The 26832-nt window shown below is 50.2% G+C and overlaps 1 protein-coding gene across 1 annotated transcript in view; it reads left to right on the top strand.

Annotated features, from left to right (window-relative positions):
* The first annotated feature begins 1861 nt into the window (after window positions 1-1861).
* The window catches only part of LOC139274043 (protein PAT1 homolog 1-like), an 86482-nt gene continuing 61511 nt past the window's right edge, over window positions 1862-26832 (top strand). The window contains 3 exon segments of the mRNA XM_070891097.1: window positions 1862-2020; window positions 3976-4059; window positions 11192-11389. Of these exon segments, the coding sequence (XP_070747198.1) occupies window positions 1988-2020; window positions 3976-4059; window positions 11192-11389 (315 nt within the window). The 5' untranslated portion in view covers window positions 1862-1987.

Raw genomic sequence — 26832 nt, 5'->3', positions numbered from 1 at the left:
GTGGGTAGGAAGGATTTATTTCCCTTGGCAATGGGGTCAACAACCAGGAGGCATAGATTGTGACTTATGAGGAAAGGTTGAGTAGGTTGGGCCTCTGCTCATTGGAATTCAGAAGAATGAGAGGTGATCTTATCGAAATGTATAAGATTGAGGGGCTTGACAAGGTGGATGCAGAGAGGATGTTTCCACTGCTGGGGAGACTAGAACTAGAGGGCACGATATTAGAATAAGGGGCCGCCCATTTAAAACTGAGATGAGGAGAAATTTCTTCTCAGGGTTGTGAATCTGTGGAATTCGTTGCCTCAGAGAGCTGTGGAAGCTGCGTCATTGAATAAATTTAGGACAGAAATAGACAGTTTCTTAACCGATAAGGGGTTATGGGGAGCGGGCAGGGAAGTGGAGCTGAGTCCATGATCGGATCAGCCATGATCGTATTAAATGGCGGAGCAGGCTCGAGGGGCCGTATGGCCTTCTCCTGTTCCTATTTCTTCTGTAAAAGTAATTGGTCGGAGGTTTTGAGGAGACATTTTTTCACCCAGAGGGTGGTGGGGGTCTGGAACTCACTGCCTGAAGAGGCCGAAACCCTCAGCACATGTAAAAAGTACTTGCATCTGCACTTGAAGTGCCGTAACCTACAAAGCTGTGGACGAAGAGCTGGAAAGTGGGATTAGGTTGGATAGCCTCTTGTCAGCCGGAGCGGACACAGTGGGCCGAAATGGCGGCCTCCTGTAAATTTCTGAGATTCTATGAACTTCTTTACCCAGAGGCTGGTGAGCATGTGGAAGTCGTTACCACAGGGAGTGGTTGTGGCAAATAGCATCGATGCATTTAAGGGGAAGCTAGTTAAACGTACGAGGGAGAAAGGAATGGAAGGAAATGCCGATTGGCTTAGATGAAAGAAAGAGACATTTGCATTTACATAGCGCCTTTTATGTCCCTAGGACGCAGCAAAGTGCTTTACAGCCAATGAAGTGCTTTTGGAGTGTCGTCACTGTGGTAATGTGGGAAACATAGCAGCTAACCTGCGCACAGCAAGCTCCCATAAATATTGGTCAGGACATAGAGGATAACTCACCTGGTCTTCAAAATAGTGCCGCGGGATCTTTTACCTCCACTTGAGAGAGCAGACGGGGCCTCGGGTTAAAGTCTCATTCAAAAGATGGCACCTCTGACAGTGCAGCGCTCCCTTAGCACTGCTCTGGAGTTTCAGCCTAGATTTATGTGCTCAAGTCTTGGGAGTGGGACTTGAACCCACGACCTTCTGACTCAGGTGCGAGTGCTTGCCCACTGAGGCACAGCCGGCCCATTAGATGAAGTAGGGGTGGGAGGAGGTTCGTGTGGAGCGCGCACACACCGGCACGGACCTGTTGGGCTGGATGGCCTGTTTCTGTGCTGTAACCGCTGTGTGATTCGGCAACGGCGGTGAAGAGGCTTCTGGGTGACAAGTCAATCGCTGTCTGGACTCGTGCTTGACGTTATGGGCAGCGAGGGAGGGTCAAGGGTCGGGGGGCGGGGGCACGGGCACGTGAATGGGGATGGGGTGGGGGGGGGCACGATGAAGGAGGGGCATAGTGGGGGGGGTGATCGGGAGCACGGTGGGGGGTTACGGTGGTGGGGGTGAAAGGGTCGGGAGGGTGCACAGTCGGGGGGGGCACGGTGAAGGGGTGGGGGGGAGTCGGGAGAGGGCACGGTGAAGGGGTGAGGGGGGTGGGGTCAGGGAAGGGCATGGTGAAGGGGAGGGAGGGAGGTCGGGGGTGGCCATTATACATCGGTTCGATTCTCCACTTCACCGGGGAGGGCAGACAGCAAAAAAAAGCTCAGTCTCCCGTCTGACCCTTTGAACATCTGTCCGGCAGAGGATTGGGAGGAGCAGCACGAGTGTCTGGGCAGCCACACGGGGAACCCGGACGACCTGCTGAAGGAGAACAACCTGGCGGAGAGCATCAGCAAGCTGGTCATCGACAATGAGCTGGAGGACCCGGCGATCATGAGGGCCGTGCATTCCAACCATCCGCTGCAGGTGAGTCGGCCTGGTCCGTCCCTCCCTCCAGTCCGTGGGCGCTCCTCACTCGTTCCCTCCCTCCATTACAGGTAGGCACACCTAGCATGTGTCCCTCCCTCCAGTACAGGCAGGCACACCTGGCACGTTCCCCTCCCTCCAGTACAGGTGGGCACACCTGGCATGTCCTTCCCTCCAGTACAGGTGGGTACACCTGGTGTGTCCTTCCCTCCAGTACAGGTGGGCACACCTGGCACGTTCCCCTCCCTCCAGTACGGGTGAGCATACCTGGCACGTTCTCCTCCCTCCAGTACAGGTGGGCACACCTGGCGTGTTACCCCACTCCCTTCAGAACAGGTGGGCACACCTGGCACGTTCCCCTCCCTCCAGTACAGGTGAGCATACCTGGTGTGTCCCTCCCTCCAGTACGGATAGGCACACCTGGCGCGTCCCCTCCCACCAGTGCAGGCAAGTTCACCTGACCTGTTGCGAGTGTCCCACAGCACCAGCTCAGGCCCTCTCGCCAGCTCCACGCTCGACCTCCTTCAGTCAATGCGGGTTCTTGCGGAGAATGCCAGTGCTGCAGCGACCGGCTGCTTTGTCACTGTGCCGCACCAGCCTAATCGTAGCCAGAGAACCGCCTGCACCGGCTTCTCTTGCCCCCGCATCGTTACCTCTGGTGTCCCCCAAGGATCTATCCGTTGCCCCCTCCTAATTCTCATCTATATGTTGCCCCTTGGCGACATCATCCGAAAACACAGCGTCACTTTGTACATGTACGCTGATGACACCCAGCTCTACCTCACCATCATCACAGGCAGTCCCTCGGAATCGAGGAAGACTTGCTTCCACTCTTAAAATGAGTCCTTGGGCGGTTGAACAGTCCAATACGAGAGCCACAGTCCCTGTCACAGGTGGAACAGATAGTCATTGAGGGAAAGGGTGGGTGGGACTGGTTTGCCGCACGCTCTTTCCACTGTCTGTGCTTGATTTCTGACCAGGCCCTCAAAACTGCCACCAAGCTCATTGTCTACCTCACTACCACTTCTCTCGACCCCTCCATGGTCTTTAAATCGTCAGACTGCTTGTCCAACATCCAGTTCTGGATGAGCAGAAATTTTCTCCAATTGAATATTGGGAAGACCGAAGCCATTGTTTTCAGTCCCCGCCACAAACTCTGTTCCCTAGCCACTGACTCCATCCTTCTCCCCAACTCCTGTCTGAGGCAGAACCATGCTGTTCGCAACCTTGGTGGCATATTTGACCCTGAAATTAGGTTTTGACCACATATCCGCCGCATAACTAAGACCGCCAATTTCCACCGCTATAACATCGCCCGTCTCCGCCCTTGCCTCAGCTCATTTGCTGCTGAAGCCCTCATCCATGCCTTTGTTACCTCTAGACTTGACTATTCGAACACACTCCTGGCTGGCATCCCACATTCTACCCGACGTAAACTAGAGGTGATCCAAAACTCGGCTGTCTGTGTCCTAACTCGCACCAAGTCCCGCTCACCCATCACCCCTGTGCTCGCTGACCTACATTAACTCCCGGTTAAGCAACGCCTCGATTTCCAAATTCTCATCCTTGTTTTCAGATCCCTCCATGACCCTCGCCCCTCCCTATCTCTTAACCTCCTCCAGCCCCACAACCCCCCCGAGATGTCTGCGCTCCTCTAATTCTGTCCTCTTGAGTATCCCTGATTATAATCGCTTCACCATTGGTGGCCGTGCCTTCTGTTGTCTCGGCCCCAAGGTCTGGACCTTGCTCCTTAAACCTCTCCGCCTCTCTTTCCTGCTTCAAGACGCTCCTTAAAACCTACCTCTTTGACCAAGCTTTTGGTCACCTGCGCTAATTTCTACTTATCAAATATCAAATTTGGTATCTCGTTATACTCGTGTGAAGCACCTTGGGATGTTGCACTGCGCTATAGAAATACAAGTTGTTATTTAATGCTCCTATTTCTTCTCCCCCAGGCACCTCCTCGACTGAATACCAGTATGTGGGAAGGGCCCATGGTGTTTGGCGGGATCGGGAATCCCTTCCTGTCCCACTTAGAGGTACGTAGATAAATGTTTTCTATATTTCGCTCTCAATTAGACAACACCATTCCCTGTAAGTTAATAAACTTGCAAATTGGGTGTGTAAATTCTACTCCTGCACCTATTTTCTATGTTTCTTTCGTAGGAAAGGGGTACTGAGGGAATGATCAGCCATGATCTTATTGAATGGCGGTGCAGGCTCGAGGGGACGAATGGCCTACTCCAGCACCTATTTTCTATGTTTCTAAATGGCAAATTAATTTCCGTATAGAAGAGTGTATGAGCTGGTGCATTTGTGGTGGGAATCCCTCAAGACTGCCACCAAGCTCATGGTCTTCAGGGCCGTAGTAAAACCCGCCCTTCTGTATGGCTCAGAGACATGGATCATGTACAGTAGTCACCTCAAGTCACTGGAGAAATACCACCAGCGATATCTCCACAAGATCCCACAAATCCCCTCGGAGGACAGACGCACCAACATTAGCGTCCTCGTCCAGGCCAACACCCCAGCATTGAAGCACTGACCACACTTGATCAGCTTAGCTGGGCAGGCCACATAGTTCGCATTGCCAGACACGAGACTCCCAAAGCAAGCGCTCGACTCGGAACTCGTCCACGGCAAACGAGTCAAAGGCAGGCAGAGGAAACATTACAAGGACACCCTCAAAGCCTCCCTGATAAAGTGCGACATCCCCAGTGACACCTGGGAGTCCCTGGCCAAAGACTGTTCTCAGTGGAGGAAGTGCATCCGGGAGGGTGCTGAGCTCCTCGAGTACCATCGCCGAGAGCATGCAGAAATCAAGCGCAGGCAGCGGAAGGAGCGTGCGGCAAACCAGGCTCCCTGCCCACCCTTTCCCTCAACGACTATCTGTCCCACCTGTGACAGAGACTGTGGTTCTCATATTGGACTGTACAGCCAGCTAAGAACTCATGCTAAGAGTGGAAGCAAGTCTTCCTCGATTCCGAGGGACTGCCTGTGATGATGATGTGATGGTGGGAGGGGATAAAGAGGCCACATACTCTGTGGAAAATAAGCGTCCAGATGGGGGGAGAGGAGCAAAGGGGTCTGGGGGTATGAATTCACAAGTCATTAAAAGTAGCAACGCAGTGTTATCGCCCTATCAAAAGCAAACCAAGCACTGGGGTTCATTTCTGCCGGGATAGAATTGAAACGCTGTGAAATTCCATGTTCCAGTTAAGCTGCACAACCGTGCAGAGGTCTGGAGGTCCCGGGCACGCCGCTGAGCGGCTTTTAAATGGAAAATCCGCCGTGCGGGAATTAGAATGGGGAACGCAGCCCATTTAAAGGGGCCACGCACCCAAAAAAAATGAGCGGGGACATTGGTGACGTTATATTAAACTGGTTATCGAACTTTGGTTAGACCACATTTGGAGTACTGTGGGCACAGTTCTAGTCTCCATATTATAAAAAAGCCACAGAGGCACTGGAGCGGGTGCAAGAAAAGATAGCTGACCTCACCTGGGTGTCGCTGGCCAGCCCGGCATTTATTGCCCATCCCGACACAGCCGAGTGCCTTACTCGGCCATTTCAGAGGGCGGTTCAGAGACAATCACATTGCTGTGGGTCTGGAGTCACATTATCAGCCAGACCGGATATGGGTGGCAGATTTCCTTCCCGAAAGGGCAATTAGAGCGATTTTACGACAATCTGGTAGTTGCATGGTCGCCATTACTGATATGACCTTTTTATTTTATTTTAAATTCCCCAGCTGCCGTGGTGGGATTTGAACTTGTGTTTCCAGATCATTAGTGTAGGCCTTTGGATTATGAGTCCAGTAACATAAACATTATACTACCCTTCCCTAGACTGTAGCTACCTGCTAAATTGTTTTAAAATTCATTGAAGGCAATTCTTCCTCTTAATTTCATTATTGATTTCATTAATGTGGTACTGAGCACATCCAGTAATCGGCCCCACAAACATTTTACGGTTGATGTGCCTATAAAAGACACATGATGTGCCTATGGAATCCTTTTCCCCCTGTGAACTTTTTATATTCAACCTGTTTCTCCCTTGTATTGTCAAACTTTCACCATCCAGGGATATCTGTTTTTTGTACCCAGACTGTACATAGAAACATAGAAAATAGGTGCAGGAGTAGGCCATTCGGCCCTTCTAGCCTGCACCGCCATTCAATGAGTTCATGGCTGAACATGCAACTTCAGTACCCCATTCCTGCTTTCTCGCCATACCCCTTGATCCCCCGAGTAGTAAGGACTTCATCTAACTCCTTTTTGAATATATTTAGTGAATTGCCTGAACCATCTCCTCTTTCAAGGCCGTTCATTGCTCCATTACATTTTTGCCTGTCTGTTTTTGACTCCAATTTACCATTGGCCAGATCACCCCTCTCAGTTAGCTGAAATTAGCCCTTCTCCTGTAAAGTATTTTTATTCCAGATTGCTCCTTGACCTTCTCCATAACTAACCAAAACCTAACGATACTATGATCACGATGCCTGAGATACTTTCCAACTATGACATTCTTCCCTTGACCCACTTCACTCCCCAGGACCAGATCCAGCAATGCCTCCTTCCTTGTTTTGAGCAGGAAAGATACTGACCAAGAAAATTCTCCTGACCACAATTCTGATGTTCCTCCCCTCCTCTGCCCTTAACACAAGCACTGCCTCATTCAATATTGGGGTAGTTGAAGTCTCCCATTCTCACTACTCTAGTTCTTGCAACTCTCAGTCTTTGCAAATTTTCTCTTCAACCTCCTTCCCACTATTTGATGGCCTATAAAACACACCAAGTAGTGTAATAGCTCCTTTACTGTTTCTCAACACAATCAAATAGATTCAGACTTTGATCCCTCAAGGACACCTCTCTTTCTGGCACTGCAATATTTTTCTGAATCAAAACTGCAACCCATACTCTTTTTTTCTCCTTTCCGATCTTTGCAGAATAACTAGTAATATTAAGCATACAATCCTCTGCTTTTTTGAACCAGGTCTCGGTTATCACCATTATATCATATTCCCACAAAACTGTTTGCGCCTGCAGCTCATCAACGTTATTAACCTCCGGTAAACACACACCCACTGTAAATATTGATACATTCCTAGAGGTCGCCCTGTAAATACTGACACACTCCCAGGGACCCCCTGTAAATACTGACACACTCCGGGGACCCCCTGTAAATAGAGACACACTCCCGGGGACCCCCTGTAAATAGAGACACACTCCCGGGGACCCCCTGTAAATAGAGACACACTCCCGGGGACCCCCTGTAAATAGAGACACACTCCCGGGGACCCCCTGTAAATAGAGACACACTCCCGGGGACCCCCTGTAAATAGAGACACACTCCCGGGGACCCCCTGTAAATAGAGACACACTCCCGGGGACCCCCTGTAAATAGAGACACACTCCCAGGGACCCCCTGTAAATACTGACACACTCCTGGGGACCCCCTGTAAATAGAAACACACTCCCAGGGACCCCCTGTAAATACAGACATACTCCCGGGGACCCCCTGTAAACACAGACACACTCCGGGGACCCCTGTAAACACAGACACACTCCCGGGGACCCTGTAAACACAGACACACTCCCAGGGACCCCCTGTAAATAGAGACACACTCCCAGGGACCCCCTGTAAATACTGACACACTCCCAGGGGCCTCCTGTAAATACTGACACATTCCCAGGGGCCTCCTGTAAATACTGACACGCTCCCAGGGGCCTCCTGTAAATACTGACACGCTCCCGGGGACCCCCTGAAAATACTGACACGCTCCCAGGGGCCTCCTGTAAATATTGACACGTTCCCAGGGACCCCTGTAAATACTGACACGCTCCAAGGGACCCCCTGTAAATACTGTCACACTCCCAGGGACCCCCTGTAAATACTGTCACGCTCCCAGGGACCCCCTGTAAATACTGACACACTCCCAGGGGCACCCTGTAAATATTGACACAATCCCAGGGACCCTCTAAATACTGACACACTCCCAGGGACCCCCTGTAAACACTGAGACACTCCCAGGGACCCCCTGTAAACACTGACACACTCCCAGGGGCCTCCTGTAAATATTGACGCGCTCACAGGGATACTGCTGTAAATATTGACACACAACCAGGGAACTCCTGTAAATATAGACATACTCCCAGTGATATTTGGAGTACTGAATACAATTCTGGTCGCCATATTATGAAACGGATATGGAGGCGCAGGAGAGGGTGCGGAGAAGATTTACAAGAATGATACCAAACATGCGAGAGTAAACCTGACGGGGAAGGATGAACAGGCTGGCTCTCTTTTCACTTGTAAAAAGAAGGCTGAAGAGTGACCTAATTACAGTCTTTAAAATTATGAAAGGTTTTGATAGAGTAGACACAGTGAGAGTGTTTCCACTTGTGTGGAAGAGCATAACTAGAGGCCATCAATATAAGATAGTTACCAAGAAATCCAATAGGGAATTCAGAAGAAACTTCTTCTCAAGCGAGTCAAGGGCTATGGGGAGCGGGCGGGGAAGTGGAGTTGAGGCAAAGATCAGATCAGCCATGATCTTATTGAATGGCGGAGCAGGCTCGAGGGGCCAAATGGCCTATTCCTGCTCATATTTCCTATGTTCTTTACCAAGAGAGTGGTGAGAATGTGCAACTCGCAAACACAAGTAGTTGAGACACAGAGTATAGAACCATTTAAGGTGAGGCTGGATAAGCATATGAGAGAGAAGGGAATAGAGGGTTATGCTGATACTTAGATTAGGTGACAGTCCCAGAGATCCCCCCTGGCCCTAGAAATAGTGGATGCATTGGTGATCATTTTCCAACAGTCTATCAACTCTGGGTCGGTTCCTATGGACTGGAGGGAAGCTAATTTAACACCACTTTTTAAAAAGGGAGGGAGAGAGAAAGCGGGTAATTATAGACAAGTTAGCCTGACATCAGTAGTGGGGAAAATGTTGGAATCAATTATTAAGAATGAAACAGCAGCCTTGTTGGCCTTCATAGCTAGGGGATTTGGGTATAGGAGCAGCGAGGTCTTACTGCAGTTGTACAGGGCCTTGGTGAGGCCTCACCTGGAATATTGTGTTCAGTTTTGGTCTCCTAATCTGAGGAAGGATGTTCTTGCTATTGAGGGAGTGCAGTAAAGGTTCACCAGACTGATTCCCGGGATGGCTGGACTGCCATATGAGGAGAGACTGGATCAACTGGGCCTTTATGCACTGGAGTTTAGAAGGATGAAAGCGATCTCATAGAAACATATAAGATTCTGATGGGACGGGACAGGTTAGATGCGGGTAGAATGTTCCCGATATTGGGGAAGTCCAGAACCAGGGGACATTGTCTTAGGATAAGGGGTAGGCCATTTAGGACTGAGATGAGGAGAAACTTCTTCACTCAGAGTTGTTAACCTGTGGAATATCCTGCCGCAGAGAGTTGTTGATGCCAGTTCATTGGATATATTCAAGAGGGAGTTAGATATGGCCCTTCGGGCTAAGGGGATCAAGGGGTATGGAGAGAAAGCAGGAAAGGGGTACTGAGGGAATGATCAGCCATGATCTTATTGAATGGTGGTGCAGGCTTGAAGGGCCGAATGGCCTACTCCTGCACCTATTTTCTATGTTTCGATGTAAATACCGACACACTCCCAGGGACCCTCCCTTGTGAATACTGACACTCTCCCAGGGACCCCCTGTAAATACTGACACACTCACAGGACCCCTCTCTTGTGAATACTGACACACTCCCAGGCACCCCCTGAAAATACTGACATACTCCCAGGGAACCCCTGTAAATATTGACACACTCCCAAGGACTCCCTGTAAATACCGACACACTCCCAGGGACCCCCTGTAAATACCGACACACTCCCAAGGACCCCCTGTAAATGCCAACACATTCCCAGGGACCCCCATACCGACACACTCCCAGGGACCCCCTATAAATACCGACACACTCTCAGGGACCCCCTGTAAATACCGACACACTCCCAGGGACCCCCTGTAAATACCGACACACTCCCAGGGACCCCCTGTAAATACCGACACACTCCCAGGGACCCCCTGTAAATACCGACACACTCCCAGGGACCCCCTGTAAATACCGACACACTCCCAGGGACCCCCTGTAAATACCGACACACTCCCAAGGACTCCCTGTAAATACCGACACACTCCCAGGGACCCCCTGTAAATACCGACACACTCCCAGGGACCCCCTGTAAATACCGACACACTCCCAGGGACCCCCTGAAAATACCGACACACTCCCAGGGACCCCCTGAAAATATTAACACACTCCCAGAGACATTTGGAGAAATGTGCACTATTCTGGTCACCATATTATAAAAAGGATATAGAGGCGCTGGAGAGGGTGCGGAGAAGATTCTCAAGGATGAGACCAAAAAGGGTATAACTATAAGGGAAGGATGAACAGACTGGATTGCTTTTTGCTTGGAAAAAAGGTTGAGGGGTGACCTAATTGAGATTGGGGGTGCTTTCGAGCGGATTCGGCGGGGGGGCGGGGGGGGCTGAACGCCGGGGGGGGGGGGGGGAGGCTGGACGGAGGCACCCTGCTCTTTCCTCCGGCCCTTCGATCATTTCGAGTGCCCCCCAACCCACGCTCCTCCATCCCTGGCCTCGCTCCTCCATCCCTGGCCTCGCTCCTCCATCCCTGGCCTCGCTCCTCCATCCCTGGCCTCGCTCCTCCATCCCTGGCCTCGCTCCTCCATCCCTGGCCTCGCTCCTCCAGCCCTCCCCATGTTTCTCCCCCACCGATCACCTCCCTAGTGCCCTCTTTCTACGCTCCTCCATCCCTCCCCGGTACCCACACCATTCTGAAACAGACTGGGGAAAAACGCCCTGCTGAGCCATTGCGCAGGTGCGCATGTTGCAACGCGCATGCGTAACGAAGCTGGCAGTCTTCAGACACGCAGGGGCTTAGCCCCGCCCGCCTGCAGCTTGCTCCGCCCCAGGAAGACTGCGCTGCGCCACGCCACGGTCCAGGAGGACCGGAGAATTGCAGCAAAATATTCCGGCGCACCTTCGAGCCCAGGCAGGTCACGTAAGTCTCGGAGGTGCGCCGTTTTCACCTGATGCCGAAACTTGGGCCCAGAATGTCTAATGCTCTCTGGCACAGCTGTATCCGTGATCCCTCCTCCTTCCTCCTTCCACAGGACAATCGGATGCTGTCCGGATCCAAGGATTCCATCCTGCCCAAGAGGCCGGCTTTCGGGCGTGAGGAAGAGCGAGACCTGTCGGACCGTGCCCCCCCTCCCAGGTCCTCCTCCCCCGTGATCGGGAGCCCACCCGTGCGGACGGCCCCCATCGGAACACCCCCCAAGCAGCACATGGGCCACATCATGAGCCAGCAGGTACGTCTCCTCCGGTATCCAGCTCATCTGCCGCTGAAACTTTTGTTCATTCGGTTAGAAATAGCCAAGTTGAGGCTCCCTCTGGTCATTTTAATAATCAGCATCGACGAAACCAATATGGTGGGTATATTGTGTTTCATCAGAGTTTAGTTATACAGCAAAAACATATGACTATGACAAGTAGCCGATACCGATCTCGATCGGACAAACGACTGGCACACGTGAGCAGTTCTCTGGCTTGCGGTCTCTCTTCGTTTTGTTTAGACCTCCTTTGGTGGAGCATGGGATCACCAGCCCAAATTCTGGTTCTTCCCTCCACCATCTGTGGGGATAAGCCTTCAGGCTGTTACTTCTGCTGTGTTTTTAGGGTTGGGCCTGGCATGGGATATTCACCACATGTTTTGACCTATAGTGGTTCCCCTAAAAACTCAATACCCAAGGGGACTTTGAGTTCTTTGTCCAAACTTGAAGCAGAGGTTCACCACCCATTACACATCACATCTTTTCTTGTTTATAATTTAGAAGGCGAATTTATCCACTTGGACCCTCTTATCTCGTCCGGCCTTATCGTCCCAAAGGGATTTTTGGTGTTGTCCACCTCTGTTTTTGCCCCGGAAGGGCGGCAATGGTGGCGGTGAGGTCTTCTGGGTGGGTTCGGGGCCGGTTTCGGCGGGGCATGGAGTATTACCACCCGGAAGAGGCGAGCGTGGTCGGGATCTATTGGCCAACAGGAGGCATGATAAGCGGCTTTGTAAGGAACCCCCTTGGATTCTGAGCATCCCCTGTTTGATTATCTGCACTGCTCGTTCCGCCTGGCCGTTTGAGGCCGGCTTGAACGGTGCCGTTCTGACATGGTTGATTCCATTGCCTGCCATGACGTCCTGGAATTCAGTGCTTGTGAAGCACGGACCATTGTCGCTGACCAAGACGTCCAGTCGACCATGGGCGGCGAACATTGCCTGTAGACTTTCTTCCGTGCAATGCCCCTGGTTGTGACACCGGCTCGCTTTTTGACTCCTGCCCGACCCGCGGTGCGCCCTGCTGGGACCGCCTGTGAAAACGCCTCCCTTGGCGCTCCGCCCCACACATGGGGTCTAGCCGCCCAATTATGCTGACTGAGGCGCAAACTGTTCCCAGGGTGCAAACTTTACCACCCCGCCTCTATTACCGCCCCGAAATGAGCAACGTCGAAAATCCAGCCCTATGGTCTCTCAATTCATCCTGCCTTGTCCTCCCTGGTCCAGCCGGTGCATGTCTCAAGCACAACTTTGGGCCATTAAATCAGAGGCCTTGTGTTAGATCTGTCTCACTCCAGTCGGTCGTCATGGATACCCGTCGATTCTATGCCTTCGATTAACTTTTAATTATCTTTGCAAGCAGTTCCGTTAACCAAACTCCAAATTCTACCGTAACATTATAATATGGTTATGGGTTGGGCCTTCATTGGCCAAATTAAAGACCAAATGTGAGGCAATCTCTCATCTAACTCATTAAAAACACTGTCCCGATTCTAATGCAAGTCTTGGTAGGAAAGCAAAACTTCAGCAGTCCCGGGTAAAACATAATACACACTAGGCGTTTACTTGTCTCGAACAGAAACATTTTTTAGATATCCTTAATTTCGAAGTGTTTTTGTTACCTCCCAAACTTGGCTATTCCAACGCTCTCCCAGCATGCCTCCCACCTTCCACCCTCCGTAAACTTGAGCGCCCCTCAAACTCTGCTGCCCCGTATTCTAACTTGTGCCAAATCCCGTTCACCCATCTTCCCCCCCCAACCCGTGCTCACTGACCTATACTGACTCCCAGTCCGGAAACAGCTCGATTTTAAAACTCTCATCCTCGTATTCAAATCCCCTCCATGGCCTCACACTCCCAATTTCCCCCACCTCCTGATCTGTGTTACCTCCTCCAATCCTAAAACCCTTCCATGTCTCTGCACTCCTCCACTTCTGGCCTCTTGCGCATCCTCGATTTTAAGCGCCCCACCATTGACGGCCGGGCCTTCTGCCGCCTCGGCCCTAAGCTCTGAAATTCCCTCCTATACCTCTCCGCCTCGAAGAACATAAGAAATAGGAGCAGGAGTAGGCCATTTGGCCCCTCGAGCCTGCTCCATCATTCGTGGTTGATCGGATCTTGGCCTCAACTCCACTTTCCTGCCTGTTCCCCAGAACCATTGACTCCTCTGTAGTTCAAAAATCTGTCTATCGCCGCCTTGAATATATGCAACAACTCGGTCTCCACAGCTTCAAAGATTCACGACCCTCAGAGAAGAAATTCCTCCTCATCTCCATCTTAAATGTGCGATCTCTCTTTCTCATCCTTTTAAGACGCTCCTTATAACTTTCCTCTTTTCCCGAGTTTTTGGTCACCTGTCCCCAGTATCTCCTCATGTGGCTTGGTGTCAAATTTTGTTTGATCGCTCCTGTGAAGCGTCTTGGGACGTGTTAAGGCATTAAAGGTGCCTTTTCAATGCAAGCTGTTGTTGAGCTGATTGAAATGTCTCTTTCAGTCGGCCCGTGTGAAATCATAGAAACTACTGATATGTCCTTACTATACAGTATAAATGCACACGAGGCCCATACTTGAGAGAAGGTCACTCTGTGACCAGTAACCTTTATTACCAAGACCTCAAGAGACTGAAGGTGGGTGGAGCTTCCCCTTGTATACCGGAAAGTCCAGGTTAGGAGTGTCTACCACAAGTTCGCCCCCTGTGGTCAATGTTCTGAAGGTGTACAACTTCGGTCAGCTTATACATGGGTTACAATGATCGTTGAATACATGACATCACCTCCCCCCCACCCCCCAAAGTCTTATTGGGATCACAGGTTAAGTCTCTCTGGTGGTTTACGCTCCCTTGTAGAGCCATCTGAGTTGGGGCTCCGGTTGTTGGGCGCTGGCCTGTGTCTGTTGTTTGCGGTGCCTCAGGTCTGTCCGGACTGCCCACAGTGACTGGGCTCTCCTCCCTTTGGTTCCAGTGTTCGGTCACCTGTGGAGGAGTAAACTCGACGTCGTGTTCTTCCTCTGCTTCTTCTATGGGGTTGCTGAACCTCCTTTTAGTTTGATCCACGTGTTTGTGGCAGATTTGTCCATTGGTCACTTTAACTACCAAAACCATATTCCCCTCTTTGGCAATCACAGTGCCTGCAAGCCATTTGGGCCCTGCAGCGTAATTAAGGACAAAAATAGGGTCGTTGACATCAATACATCGCGCCCTTGCATTCCTGTCATGGTAGATACATTGTGACTGACGCCTGCTCTCAACAATTTCTTTCATCGTCGGGTGTATAAGGGATAACCTGGTTTTGAGCGTCCTTTTCATTAGCAGTCTTGCAGATGGAACCCCTGTGAGCGAGTGTGGTCGGGATCTATTGGCCAACAGGAGGCATGATAAGCGGCTTTGTAAGGATCCCCCTTGGATTCTGAGCATCCCCTGTTTGATTATCTGCACTGCTCGTTCTGCCTGGCCATTTGAGGCCGGCTTGAACGGTGCCATTCTGACATAGTTGATTCCATTGCCTGCCATGAAGTCCTGGAATTCAGTGCTTGTGAAGCACAGGCTATTGTCGCTGACCAAGACGTCCGGTAGACCATGGGTGGCGAACATTGCCTGTAGACTTTCTTCCGTGGCAGAGGATGTGCTTGAATTTAAAATGGCACACTCAATCCATTTAGAGTAGGCGTCTACTACAACCAAAAACATTTTTCCCATGAAAGGACCTGCGTAGTCCACATGGATGCGTGACCATGGCTTGGTGGGCCAGGACCAGGGGCTAAGGGGGGGCTTCCATGGGTACGTTGCCCAGCTGACCACACGTGTTGCACCTGCGAACACAAAGTTCCAGGTCTGCATCTATCCCTGGCCACCAAACATGTGACCTGGCAAATTGCCTTCATCATGACAATGCCCAGGTGCTCATTGTGAAGTTCTCGGATAAACACCTCTCTGCCCTTCTGGGGCATGACTACTCGGTTTCCCCACATTAAGCAATCGGCCTGAATCGAGAGTTCATTCTTGTGCCTATGAAACGGTTTAAACTCCTCAGGACATGCCCCGTACGTGGCTGCCCAGTCCCCATTCAGGACACATTTCTTAACTAAAGACAGTAGCGGGACTTTATTTGTCCAGACTTTAATCTGACGGGCTGTCACAGGTGAGTCTTCGCTTTCAAAAGCTTCAACAGCCATGACCATCTCAGCATCATGCTCAGTTGCCCCCTCAGTGGTGGCTAGTGGGAGCTTGCTGAGTGCATTGGCACAGTTTTCAGTGCCCGGTCTGTGCCGAATTATGTAGTCATAGGCGGCTAACGTAAGTGCCCACCTCGCATTCGCATTTATGGCCTTGTTGTCGGCCAAAAGGGACGTTAGGGGTTTGTGATCTGTCTTCAGCTCAAATTTCCTGCCAAACAGGTACTGGTGCATTTTTTTTACTGCATATACACATGCAAGCGCCTCCTTTTCTACCATCCCATAGCCCCTTTCTGCCTGGGACAGACTTCTGGAGAGATAAGCGACCGGCTGTAACTGACGATTGGCATTCACATGCTGCAACACACACCCGACCCCATAGGACGACGCATCGCACGTTAACACAAGTTTCTTACATGGGTCATATAGCGTTAACAGTTTGTTAGAGCACGCAATTTGTTATGCTCCATCAAAAGCCCTTTCCTGGCTGTCCCCTCAGATCCAATCGCGACCTTTGCATAGGCTCTAACAGCGTGCTCAATTTGGGAAGAAAGTTGGCAAAATAGTTCAGGAGCCCCAGGAACGAACGCAGCTCCGTCGTGTTATGGGGTCTGGGTGCTCTCTGGATCGCTTCCGTTTTGGACGCAGTTGGTCTGATCCCGTCTGCTGCTGCTACCCTCCTCCCCAGGAATTCTACCTCTGGAGCTAAGAAGACGCACTTCGCCTTTTTCAGTTGCAGCCTTATCTGGTCCAGTCTGCGTAGCACCTCCTCCAGGTTGCGGAGGTGTTCTTCAGTATCGCGACCCGTGATGAGGATGTCGTCTTGAAAAACCACCGTCCTTGGAATCGACTTGAGGAGGCTTTCCATATTTCGCTGAAAGATCGCGGCAGCCGAATGAATCCCGAACGGACATCTGTTATACTCAAACAACCCCTTGTGTGTCGTGATGGTGGTCAGCTTCTTCGACTCACTCGGCAGCTCCTGGGTCATGTAAGCTGAGGTCAGGTCCAATTTTGAAAAAAGTTTGCCACCGGATAGCGTCGCAAAGAGGTCCTCCGCTCTCGGTAGCGGGTACTGGTCTTGGAGTGACACCCGATTGATGGTGGCCTTATAATCGGCACAAATCCTGACCGACCCATCTGCCTTGAGCACCGGCACAATCGGGCTCACCCAGTCACTGAATTCGACTGGCGAGATGATGCCTTCCCTCAGTAGGTGTCCAATTCGCCTTCTATCTTTTCCCGTATCACGTATGGCACCGCTCTGACCTTGTAGTGTACTGGCCTGGCGTCCCGGTTTATGTGAATCACTACATTGGTCCCCATGAAAGTGCCGACGCCGGGTTGAAATGAGTCATATTTGTCCAGGACCTGTGAGCATGATACTTGCTCCACAGAAGAAATTGCATTGACATCGCCCTATTTTCCAGTTCATGACAGCAAGCCAACTCCTCCCCAGTAGTGCGCGACCATCCCCCGGGACAATCCAGAGTGGCAAACTGTTCTCCAAATCTTTGTGGGTCACGACTACCGTGGCGCTGCCTAGCACTAGAATGATCTTTGTATATGTCCGTAGCTGTGCATCAATCGGAAATAAATTTGGCCTCCTGGCCTTGGAACACCCACAACCTTTTGAACTGTTTGATACTCATCAGGGACTGGCTGGCCCCCGTGTCTAGCTCCATTGATACTCTGATACCATTGAGGAGCACTTTCATCATTATCGGTGGCATCCTGGTATATGAACTGTATATGTGCTCCACATGAACTCGCTGAACTTCAGCTTCCAGCGATTTCCCCCGGTATTCATTTGGCCTCGTAGGGCTTATATCGGGCCCGTCCTCCTCGTACATCAACCTGGCTGCAGACTTCCTGCACATACGCGCCAATGACCGTTGACGTTGCAATTTCTGCAGGTATATTGCTGATACCTGCAAGCTCTGGTTGGGTGTTTGCCTCCACACCTCCAGCATGAGCTGAAGGCCCCATTGTTGGAAACAAAAGGTCCATTACCAGTCGATCGTCTGTGACTGTCTCTGTAACTGTCCTTAAGCGCACCATTAACAGGTGTTGATGGCCCCATTACTGGCCGCATTGTCCATTGCGATGGCATGAATCGCCGTTCAGCCAGCCATTGTCTCTGTTGAATTCCCCCTTTGGGCTCGACTGCATGCTGGGGCATGTCTGATTGCCCTTGTCTGCCTAGAGAACTGTGCGCCGCGTTAACGATGTTAACTCCCTGGTCGTTTGCCGCATTTGAGCCAAGATTTTTGCCATAAATCATTCTGGTCTCTTCCTCCCCTGAGATAATTGTCTGGGCTATCAGAGCCGCCACTTCCAAGGTCAAGTCTTGGGTCTCAATCAGTTTCCTGAAAACCCCAGTGTGCCTGATGCCCTCAATAAAAAAGTCTCTCAGCATCTCCACTCTGCATGCATCTGGGAACTTACATAGGCTCGCCAGTCGCCGGAGATCTGCCACGAAGTCTGGAACGCTTTGCCCTTCTCGCCGCCGGTGCGTATAAAACCGGTGTCTCGCCATGTGCATGCTGCTCACCGGTTTAAGGTGTTCCCCGATCAACTTACTGAGCTCTTCGAACATCTTGTCCGCTGGCTTCTCTGCCGCTAGAAGGTCCTTCATCAGGAAGTACGTCCTGGATCCACAAACCGTCAGGAGATGAGCCCTGCGTTTGTCGGCCGAATCCTGTCCCAACCATTCCTTAGCGACAAAACTTTGCTGTAGTCTCTTAATAAAGTCGTCCCAATCATCACAAACACAGTACCTCTCTTCTGTGCTGCTAGTGGCCATGCTCACGTGGTTTAAATCCCGCTTTCTCGTCGCCAATGATATGTCCTTACTATACAGTATAAATGCACACGAGGCCCATACTTGAGAGAAGGTCACTCTGTGACCAGTTACCTTTATTACCAAGACCTCAAGAGACTGAAGGTGGGTGGAGCTTCCCCTTTTATACCGGAAAGTCCAGGTTAGGAGTGTCTCCCACAAGTTCGCCCCCTGTGGTCAATGTTCTCACGATGTACAACTTAGGTCAGCTTATACATGGGTTAAAATGATAGTTGAATACATGACAACTACAACACAAAAGGAGGCCATTATAGGTTATGCTAAAACTATTTTTTCTTAAAACCACTAATTCGGCCCCAGCCTGAGTAGCGGGGCTGAATTTGTGGCCCCCACGGGTGTGTATGAGGTGTTCGTCCGCCTGTAGGGGCCCCGCAAGTTCCGGGTTCAGGCGTGCGCTGCGCTTGCGCTGAAACCCAGAACTTGCAATCTGTCAAGAATCCTCTCGACGGATCGTATGAATCTGAAAGAAAAGGGTATTTGTTGGTGGAGCGTTGGGCTATTTGCCCAACCTCTGCTCAGTGAATGCCCTTGAAATTCTTACGCCTGGTACCAGCGTAAGAGTTTAAAAAAAAGAAAATGCTGTCACTCATTTATATATTAAAAATCCTATCCAATAATGCAAGCTTATTTTTAGCCCCGATTAAAACAAGTAAAGACATTTCAAAAAATTAAATTTTTGTTTAAAATATTTAATTAACTGGCATTTTAATTAATTTTAAATATGTAATGTCTTTTTAAATTTATTTCATGTGTTTGTGTATTTTTTGAGTGATCCCCATTCATAGGAAAGGTTGAGTAGGTTGGGCCTCTACTCATTGGAATTCAGAAATGTATAAGATTATGAGGGGGCTTGACAAGGTGAATGCAGATAGGACTTTTCCACTGATGGGGGAAGACTAGAACTAGGGGGCATGATCTTAGAATAAGGGGCCGCCCATTTAAAACTGAGATGTGGAGAAATTTCTTCTCTGAGGGTTGTGGATCTGTGGAATTTGTTGCCTCAGAGAGCTGTGGAAGCTGGGACATTGAATAAATTTAAGTCAGAAATAGACAGTTTCTTAAACGATAAGGGGTTATGGGGAGTGGGCGGGGAAGTGGAGCTGAGTCCATGATCAGCTCAGCCATGATATTAAATGGTGGAGCAAGCTCGAGGGGCCGTATGGCCTACTCCTGCTCCGATTTCTTCAGTTCTTATGGTATACTTATGGGAGTTCCGTACAAACTGAAATCACCATAAGTATGAATGGGGATCCCTTTGTATTGGTTGGGCCGGCCCACGTGATCCCAGGGATGCTTGCGAACCGCCTGCACCCCTGAGCTATGTGGGCCTCTACCCGCGGTTACCTGGAGAGGCCCAGGACCGCGAATCTACGAACCTCCTGGACCACCCAGTAACTTCGAAGATTTCTTTTTGCAGGTCGGAAGCCTCCGACCGTAATTTCTGTCCCCACCGTGTCCAATCTGGGCACCACGCTTTCGGGAAGACTTTGGAGGAGGTACAGATGAGATTTACCAGAATGGTTCCAGGGATGAGGGACTTCAGTTACGTGAATAGACTAGAGAAGCTGAAAGGGCTAAGAGGAGATTTGATTGATTTGTTTCGAAATCATGAGTTTAGATGGAGCAAATAAAGGGAAACTGTTTCCAATGGCTGACGGGTTGATAGCCAGGGGCCACAGATCTTAAAGTGATTGGAAAAAGAACCAAAGGCAACCTTAAAAAAAAAGGTTCGATGCAGCAAGTTGTGATCTGGAATGCTTTGTCTCAAGGGATGGTGGAAGCAGATGCAATAGTAACTTTCAGCCGTGGCTCAGTGGGTAGCACTCTCGCCTCTGAGTCAGAAGGTTGTGCGTTCAGGCCCCACTCCAGGGACTTGAGCACAAAAGTCTCGGCTGACACTTCAGCGCAGTACTGAGGGAGAGCTGCACTGTCGGAGGAGCCATCTTTCAGCTGAGATGTTAAACCGAGGCCCCATCTGCACTCTTGAGTCGACGCAAAAGATCCCACGGGCACTATTTCAAAGAAGAGCAGGGGAGTTCTCCCCGGTGTCCTGGCCAATATTTATCCCTCAATCAACATCACCAAAACAGATTAATCTGTTCATTATCACATTGTTGTTTGTGGGAGCTTGCTGTATGCAAACTGGCTGCTGCGTTTCCCATATGACGACAATGTCTACTCTATGAAAGTCCTTTTTTTGGCTGTTAAGTGCTTTGAGATGTCCGGTGGTCGTGAAAGGCGCTATATAAATGCAAGTCTTTCTTTCAAAAGGGAATTGGATAAATACTTGAAGAGAAAAACTTGCAGCGATATGGGGAAAGAGTGGGGGAGTGGGACTAATCGGATAGCTCTACCATAAAGAACAGCCACAGGCACGATGGACCGCATGGCCTCCATCTATGCTGTGAAACATTCTATGATTCTACAAGGGAAGGGGCAAAGATCAGTCATGGAGCCTGCAGCTGACCACTATCCAGACTGTGTGGCTGGCATGGATACCATCAGGCCGTGTTTTAGCACTGACTCCAGGGCAAATCCATTCCACACATCCATCGCTCTGTGTATTAGCACTGACTGACTCCGAGGAGAATCCACTGCACCCACGGTTGAATGACCTGTCAGTACAACTAAGGGAGACTGGATGCTGTGGTGAGGTACCGGAAGGGGGAGAACCAGCCCCCTGGAACTGCACCCAGCAACAGGCAAAAGGTGAGGGGAGATACCCCCCCCCAAAAAATAGAGATTTTGGGAACTTTATTTTTTTGATGAAATCTCTAACCGATTCCTCCCCCTCCCTCTCCAGGCATTTGCTCTGTGATATCAGCACAATTCTCAAATTCAGTTCCCTGACTGACTCGGAGTGGAATCCAGTCCGCACATCCATCCCTCCATGATTTAGCACTGACTGACTCCGAGGCGAATCCATTCCAGATATCCATCCCTCTGATTTAGCAGTGACTCTGGGAAATCATTCCAAGAGTCCATCACTCCGTCTATTAGCACTGACTGACCCAGAGAGGAATCCATTCCACGCATCCATCCCTCCCTGTTTTAGTACTGACTGACCCAGAAAGGAATCCGTTCCATGCATCCATCCCTCCGTGTTTTCGCACCGACTCACCCGGAGGCGAATGCATTCCGCAAATCCATCGCTCCGTGTTTTCGCACTGACTCCAGGGCAAATCCATTCCACACATCCTTCCCTCCGTGTATTAGCAGTGACCGACGCCGAGGGGAATCCACTGCACCCATCCCAGACTCCTACCGGCCTCACTTAAAGTCTGACTGTCCTGACTGTGTTTTCTCTTGCTTTATACTCTGCGACAATAACCCTTGCTGAGTGTTGGCTGGCTGTTGAACTCTGAAGGGCGTCCCGGTAGATCCCGATCAAACCCTCACCCAATGTTCTTCCTGGCAGATGACCGGACAGTGACGAGCAGTAGGGACCTCCTCCCTCCAGCCCTTCGAATCCTTGTCCTTTCTGATGGCCTTGTCTGGGAGTTAACCTGGGATCTCCCTGCTACATATTGTCTGCAGTCACCAGCTGTGCGCATGTCTCACCCCAGCTCTTCTGACAGTATCTGATGGCAACATAAAGAACGGGAGGAGGCCATTCAGCCCCTTGAGCTGGTCCTGCCATTCAATGAGGTCATGGCTGATCTGTGACCTAACTCCAAGGACCAGCCTTTGCCCCATATGTCTTAATACCTTTAGTTCACAAAAAACTATCAATCCCAGATTTAAAATTAACAATTGACCCAGCATCAACTGATGTTTGTGGAAGAGAGTTCCAAATTTCTGCCACCCTCTGTGGACGTGTTTCCTGAAAGGCCTGGCTTTAATTTTTTAGACTATGTTCCCTAGTCCAAGACTCCCCCGCCAAGCAAGAAGTTGTTCCTCTTTCTCTACCCTATCTGTTCCCCTATGGAGAACACGGAAATGGCAGAGAAATTAAACAAATACTTTGTCTTCGCGGAAGAAAATGCAAAAAAACTTGCCGGAAATAGTGGAGAGCCAGCGAGAATGAGGAACTGAAAGAAATTAGTATTAGTAAAAAAAAATAGTACTGGAGAAATTAATGGGACTGAAGGGCGATAAATCCCCTGGACCTGATGGCCTACATCCCAGGGTTTGAAAGAGATGGCTATAGAAATAGTGGACGCATTGGTTGTCATCATCATCGATTCTAGAACTGTTCCCACGGGTTGGAAGGTAGTGTCGAAGACACCGATTCAAGGTAAGACTCTTAACACAAGCAGACCGTCAAATTGTTAGTTTATTTTTACTTGTATATAAGGGGAGAGTGCCCTAGTCAAAGGCTTAGGGTACAAACTCTGACAATCTACAGAAATTTTGGAATATTTATGCACCCCAAGTAAACAACTCCTATCATATGTGATGGTTCCTCTTTTTTTTGTAATAGTGCAGAGTCTAGCAGTTAATTTAATTACCTCATCAGTGTTATCCAATGGCTACTTGTCTTAGCTACCCTTTCCTTATTTTGGGCTAACCTCTCCTTGCACCCTGTACACACTGTCTGTTTTTTTTGGTTTACCAACTTTATTGTGATTATAATTGGACAGACAAGACAGATGACCTTAGCTGCCGTGAGGTAATGCAACCCGTGGTTTCAACTGCTGACAGCTTGTTTGGTATAGTTGCTGAAGTAAGCTCTAATTCTTAGGTTGACCAAATATAATGTCCCAGCAAGTCTTGCAATCTATGGTTGCTCTTTTTCTATCTTTCCACAGTAGCTAATGTAACCCCACTATTTAAGGTTGGTAGAGGGATATGCTCGAGGCCCAGGAGAGGCGTGAGTTTGGGGCCCAGGAAAGGCAAGGGCCCAGGGGCAGCACAGGCCAACCCACACTGCGATATGTGTTTGCGCTTGGTCCATGCAGCAGAGCTGGTCTCCAGTCGTCTTGGTTAATCCTTGCCACTGGACCAAGACCTAGCTCTGTCAAGCCCGTGTGGTGGCTGGCGTGCAATGGCCACCACATGTTGAAAAAAAATCCACGCACTGGTATCTTCCACCCTTCAACGTGTAGTTCGGGATCTGGAATATTAGGTCCTTCATTGAAACACCTGTGAACTTCTTGACATGGAAGCAAGTCATCCTCGATTTGAGGGACTGCCTGTGATAACTATTTAAGAAAGGAGGGAGAGAGAAAACATGGAACTAGTTAGCCTGGCATCAGTTGGAGGGAAAATGCTCGAGTCTATTATTAAGGACCTGGTAACAGGGTACTTAAAAAAATAATAAGATTGGGCAGAGTCAACACTGATTTATGAAAGGGAAATCACGTTTGACAAATCTGTTAGTTTTTTGAGGTTGTCTTTAGCAGAATAGATCATGGGGAACCAGTGGATGTGGTGTATTTGGATTTTCAAAAGGCATTCGATAAGGTGCCATACAAGATTCTGAACCAAATTAGGGCCCATGGGATTGGGGGTAATATACTAGCATGGATTGAGGATTGGTTAACCACACTAAACAGAGAATAGGCATAAACGGGTCGTTTTCGGGTTGTCAGGCTGTAACTAGTGGGTTACTGCAAGGATCGGTGCTTGGGCCCCAGCTATTCACAATGTAAGTTGTGAGGAGGATGCAAAGATGCTTCAAGGGTAGATGGACAGGCTAAGTCAGTGGGCAGTGCAAATGGAATATAATGTGAACAACTGGGAAGTTATCCACTTTGGTATGAAAAATAAAAAGGCAGAGTATTTTTTAATTGGTGAGAGATTGAGAAGTGTTGGTGTTCCGAGGGACCTGGGTGTCCTTGTACACCAATCACTGAAAGTTAACATGCAGGTACAGCAAGCAATTAAGAAAGCAAATACTATGTTGGCCTTTATTACAAGAGGATTTGAGTATAAGAATCTTCACAGAGGGTGGTAAATCTTTGGATTTCTCTAACCCAGAGGGCTGTGGAGGCTCAGTCTTTGAGTATATTCAAGACAGAGATCGATCGATTTTTGGATATTAAGGAAATCAAGGGATATGGGGATAGTGCAGGCAAGTGGAGTTGAATAGAAGACCAATGATGATATGGAATGGCGGACCAAGGTCGAAGGGCCTACTCCTGGTCCTAATTCTTATGTTAATACCTTGAAAACTTCAATCAAATCACCCCTCATCCTTTTAAATTCCAGGGAATAGAGCTGTAGTTTGTGTAGTCTCTCCTTGTAATTTAACCCTTGAAACCTGGGTATCGGGCTGATCAATCGACACTGCCCTCCCGCCAAGGCCAAAATATCATTCCTGAGATGTGCCCAGAGTTGCTCGAAGTACTCCAGGTGTGAGATGTTCGACAATAGTGGTTCAGCAGTGAGACTGTCCCTCAAATTGAGAATCTGCTGACCAGCCCTGTACCCTGATGGATTCTGGCAATCTGCTCACTTCCACAATACCCGAGATGCGTTTGCTTCAGGCAGGGAAGTTCGGCGACGGTCTTGTCCATCTGCTCTTCGGGACTCTGACTCTCGGCATTGGGTTTTAAAAATTCACTCCAACCTCGTTTTCAAATCCTTCCATGGGCTCGACCCCCCTCTCCCTATCTCTAATCTCCTCCAGCCCCTACAACCCTCCTTATCTCTATAACCTCCTCCAGGCCCTACAACCCTCCCTATCTCTATAAACCTCCTCCAGCCCCTACAACCCTCCCTATCTCAGTAACCATCTCCAGCCCCTACAACCCTCCCTTTCTCCCCAACCTCCACCAGCCCCTACAACCCTCCCTATCTCTGTAACCATCTCCAGCCCTACAACCCTCCCTATCTCTGTAACCTCCACCAGCCCCTACAACCCTCCCTATCTCTCCAACCTCCTCCAGCCCCTACAACCCTCTCCCTATCTCTAATCTCCTCCAGCCCCTACAACCCTCCCTATCTCTATAACCTCCTCCAGTCCCTACAAAGCTCCCTATCTCTAACCTCCTCCAGTCCCTACACCCCTCCCTGTCCCTGTAACCACTTCCAGCCCTATAACCCTCCCTATCTCTGTAACCTCCTCCAGCCCCTACAAAGCTCCCTATCTCTGTAACCATCTCCAGCCCTACAACCCTCCCTTTATCCCGAACCTCCACCAGCCTCTACAACCCTCCCTATCTCTGTAACCATCTCCAGTCCCTACAAAGCTCCCTATCTCTGTAACCATCTCCAGCCCTACAACCCTCCCTATCTCCCCAACCTTCACCAGCCTCTACAACCCTCCCTATCTCTATAACCTCCTCCAGTCCTTACAACCCTCCCTGTCTCTGTAACCATCTCCAGCCCTACAACCCTCCCTATCTCTGTAACCTCCTCCAGTCCCTACACCCCTCTCTGTCCCTGTAACCTCCTCCAGCCCCTACAACCCTCCCTATCTCTATAACCTCCTCCAGCCCCTACAACCCTCCCTTTCTCCCCAACCTCCACCAGCCCCTACAACCCTCCCTATCTCTGTAACCATCTCCAGCCCTACAACCCTCCCTTTCTCCCCAACCTCCACCAGCCCCTACACCCCTCCCTATCTCTGTAACCTCCTCCAGTCCCCACACCCCTCCCTATCTCTCTAACCTACTCCAGCCCTATAGTCCTCCCTATCTCTGTAACCTCCATCAGCAAACATCCCCAGCATCGAAGCACTGACCACACTCGATCAGCTCCGTTGGGCTGGCCACATTGTCCGAATGCCCGACACAAGACTCACAAAGCTAGCTCTCTAGTCGGGACTCCTATACAGCAGGCGAGCCCCAGGTGGGCAGAGGAAACGATTCAAGGACACCCTCAAAGCCTCCTTGATGAAGTGCAGCATCCCCACCGACACCTGGAAATCCCTGGCTAAAGACCGTCCTAAGTTGAAGAAGAGCATTTGGGAAGGCGCTGAGCACCTCGAGTCTCGTCGCAGAGAGCATGCAGAAAACAAGCGCAGGCAGCAGAAGGAGCGTGCGGCAAACCAGGCTCCCCACCCACCCTTTCCTTCAACGACTGTTTGTCCTACCTGTGATAGCTACTGTAATTGCTGTATTGGACTGTGCAGTCACCTGAGAACTCACTTTTAGAGTGGAAGCAAGTCTCGATTTCAAGGGACTGCCGATGAACCCTCCCTACCTCTGTAACCACCTCCAGCCCTACAACCCTCCTTATCTCTGTAACCTCCTTCAGCCCGACGAATCTCCCTATCTCTGTAACCTCCTCCAGTCCCTACACCCCTCCCTATCTCTGTAACCTCCTCCAGCCCCTACAACCCTCCCTATCTCTGTAACCTCCTCCAGCCCCTACAACCCTCCCTATCTCTGTAACCTCCTCCAGCCCTACTTGCCTCCCTATCTCTGTCACCTCCTCCAGCCCCTACAACCCTCCCTTTCTCCCCAACCTCCACCAGCCCCTACACCCCACCCTGTCCCTGTAAC

The sequence above is a fragment of the Pristiophorus japonicus genome, chromosome 9 (genome assembly GCF_044704955.1).
Source record: "Pristiophorus japonicus isolate sPriJap1 chromosome 9, sPriJap1.hap1, whole genome shotgun sequence".
NCBI classification, from domain to species: domain Eukaryota; kingdom Metazoa; phylum Chordata; class Chondrichthyes; family Pristiophoridae; genus Pristiophorus; species Pristiophorus japonicus.
The sequence above is the reverse complement of the archived record's forward strand: the minus strand, read 5'-3'. Positions and strand labels throughout refer to the sequence as shown.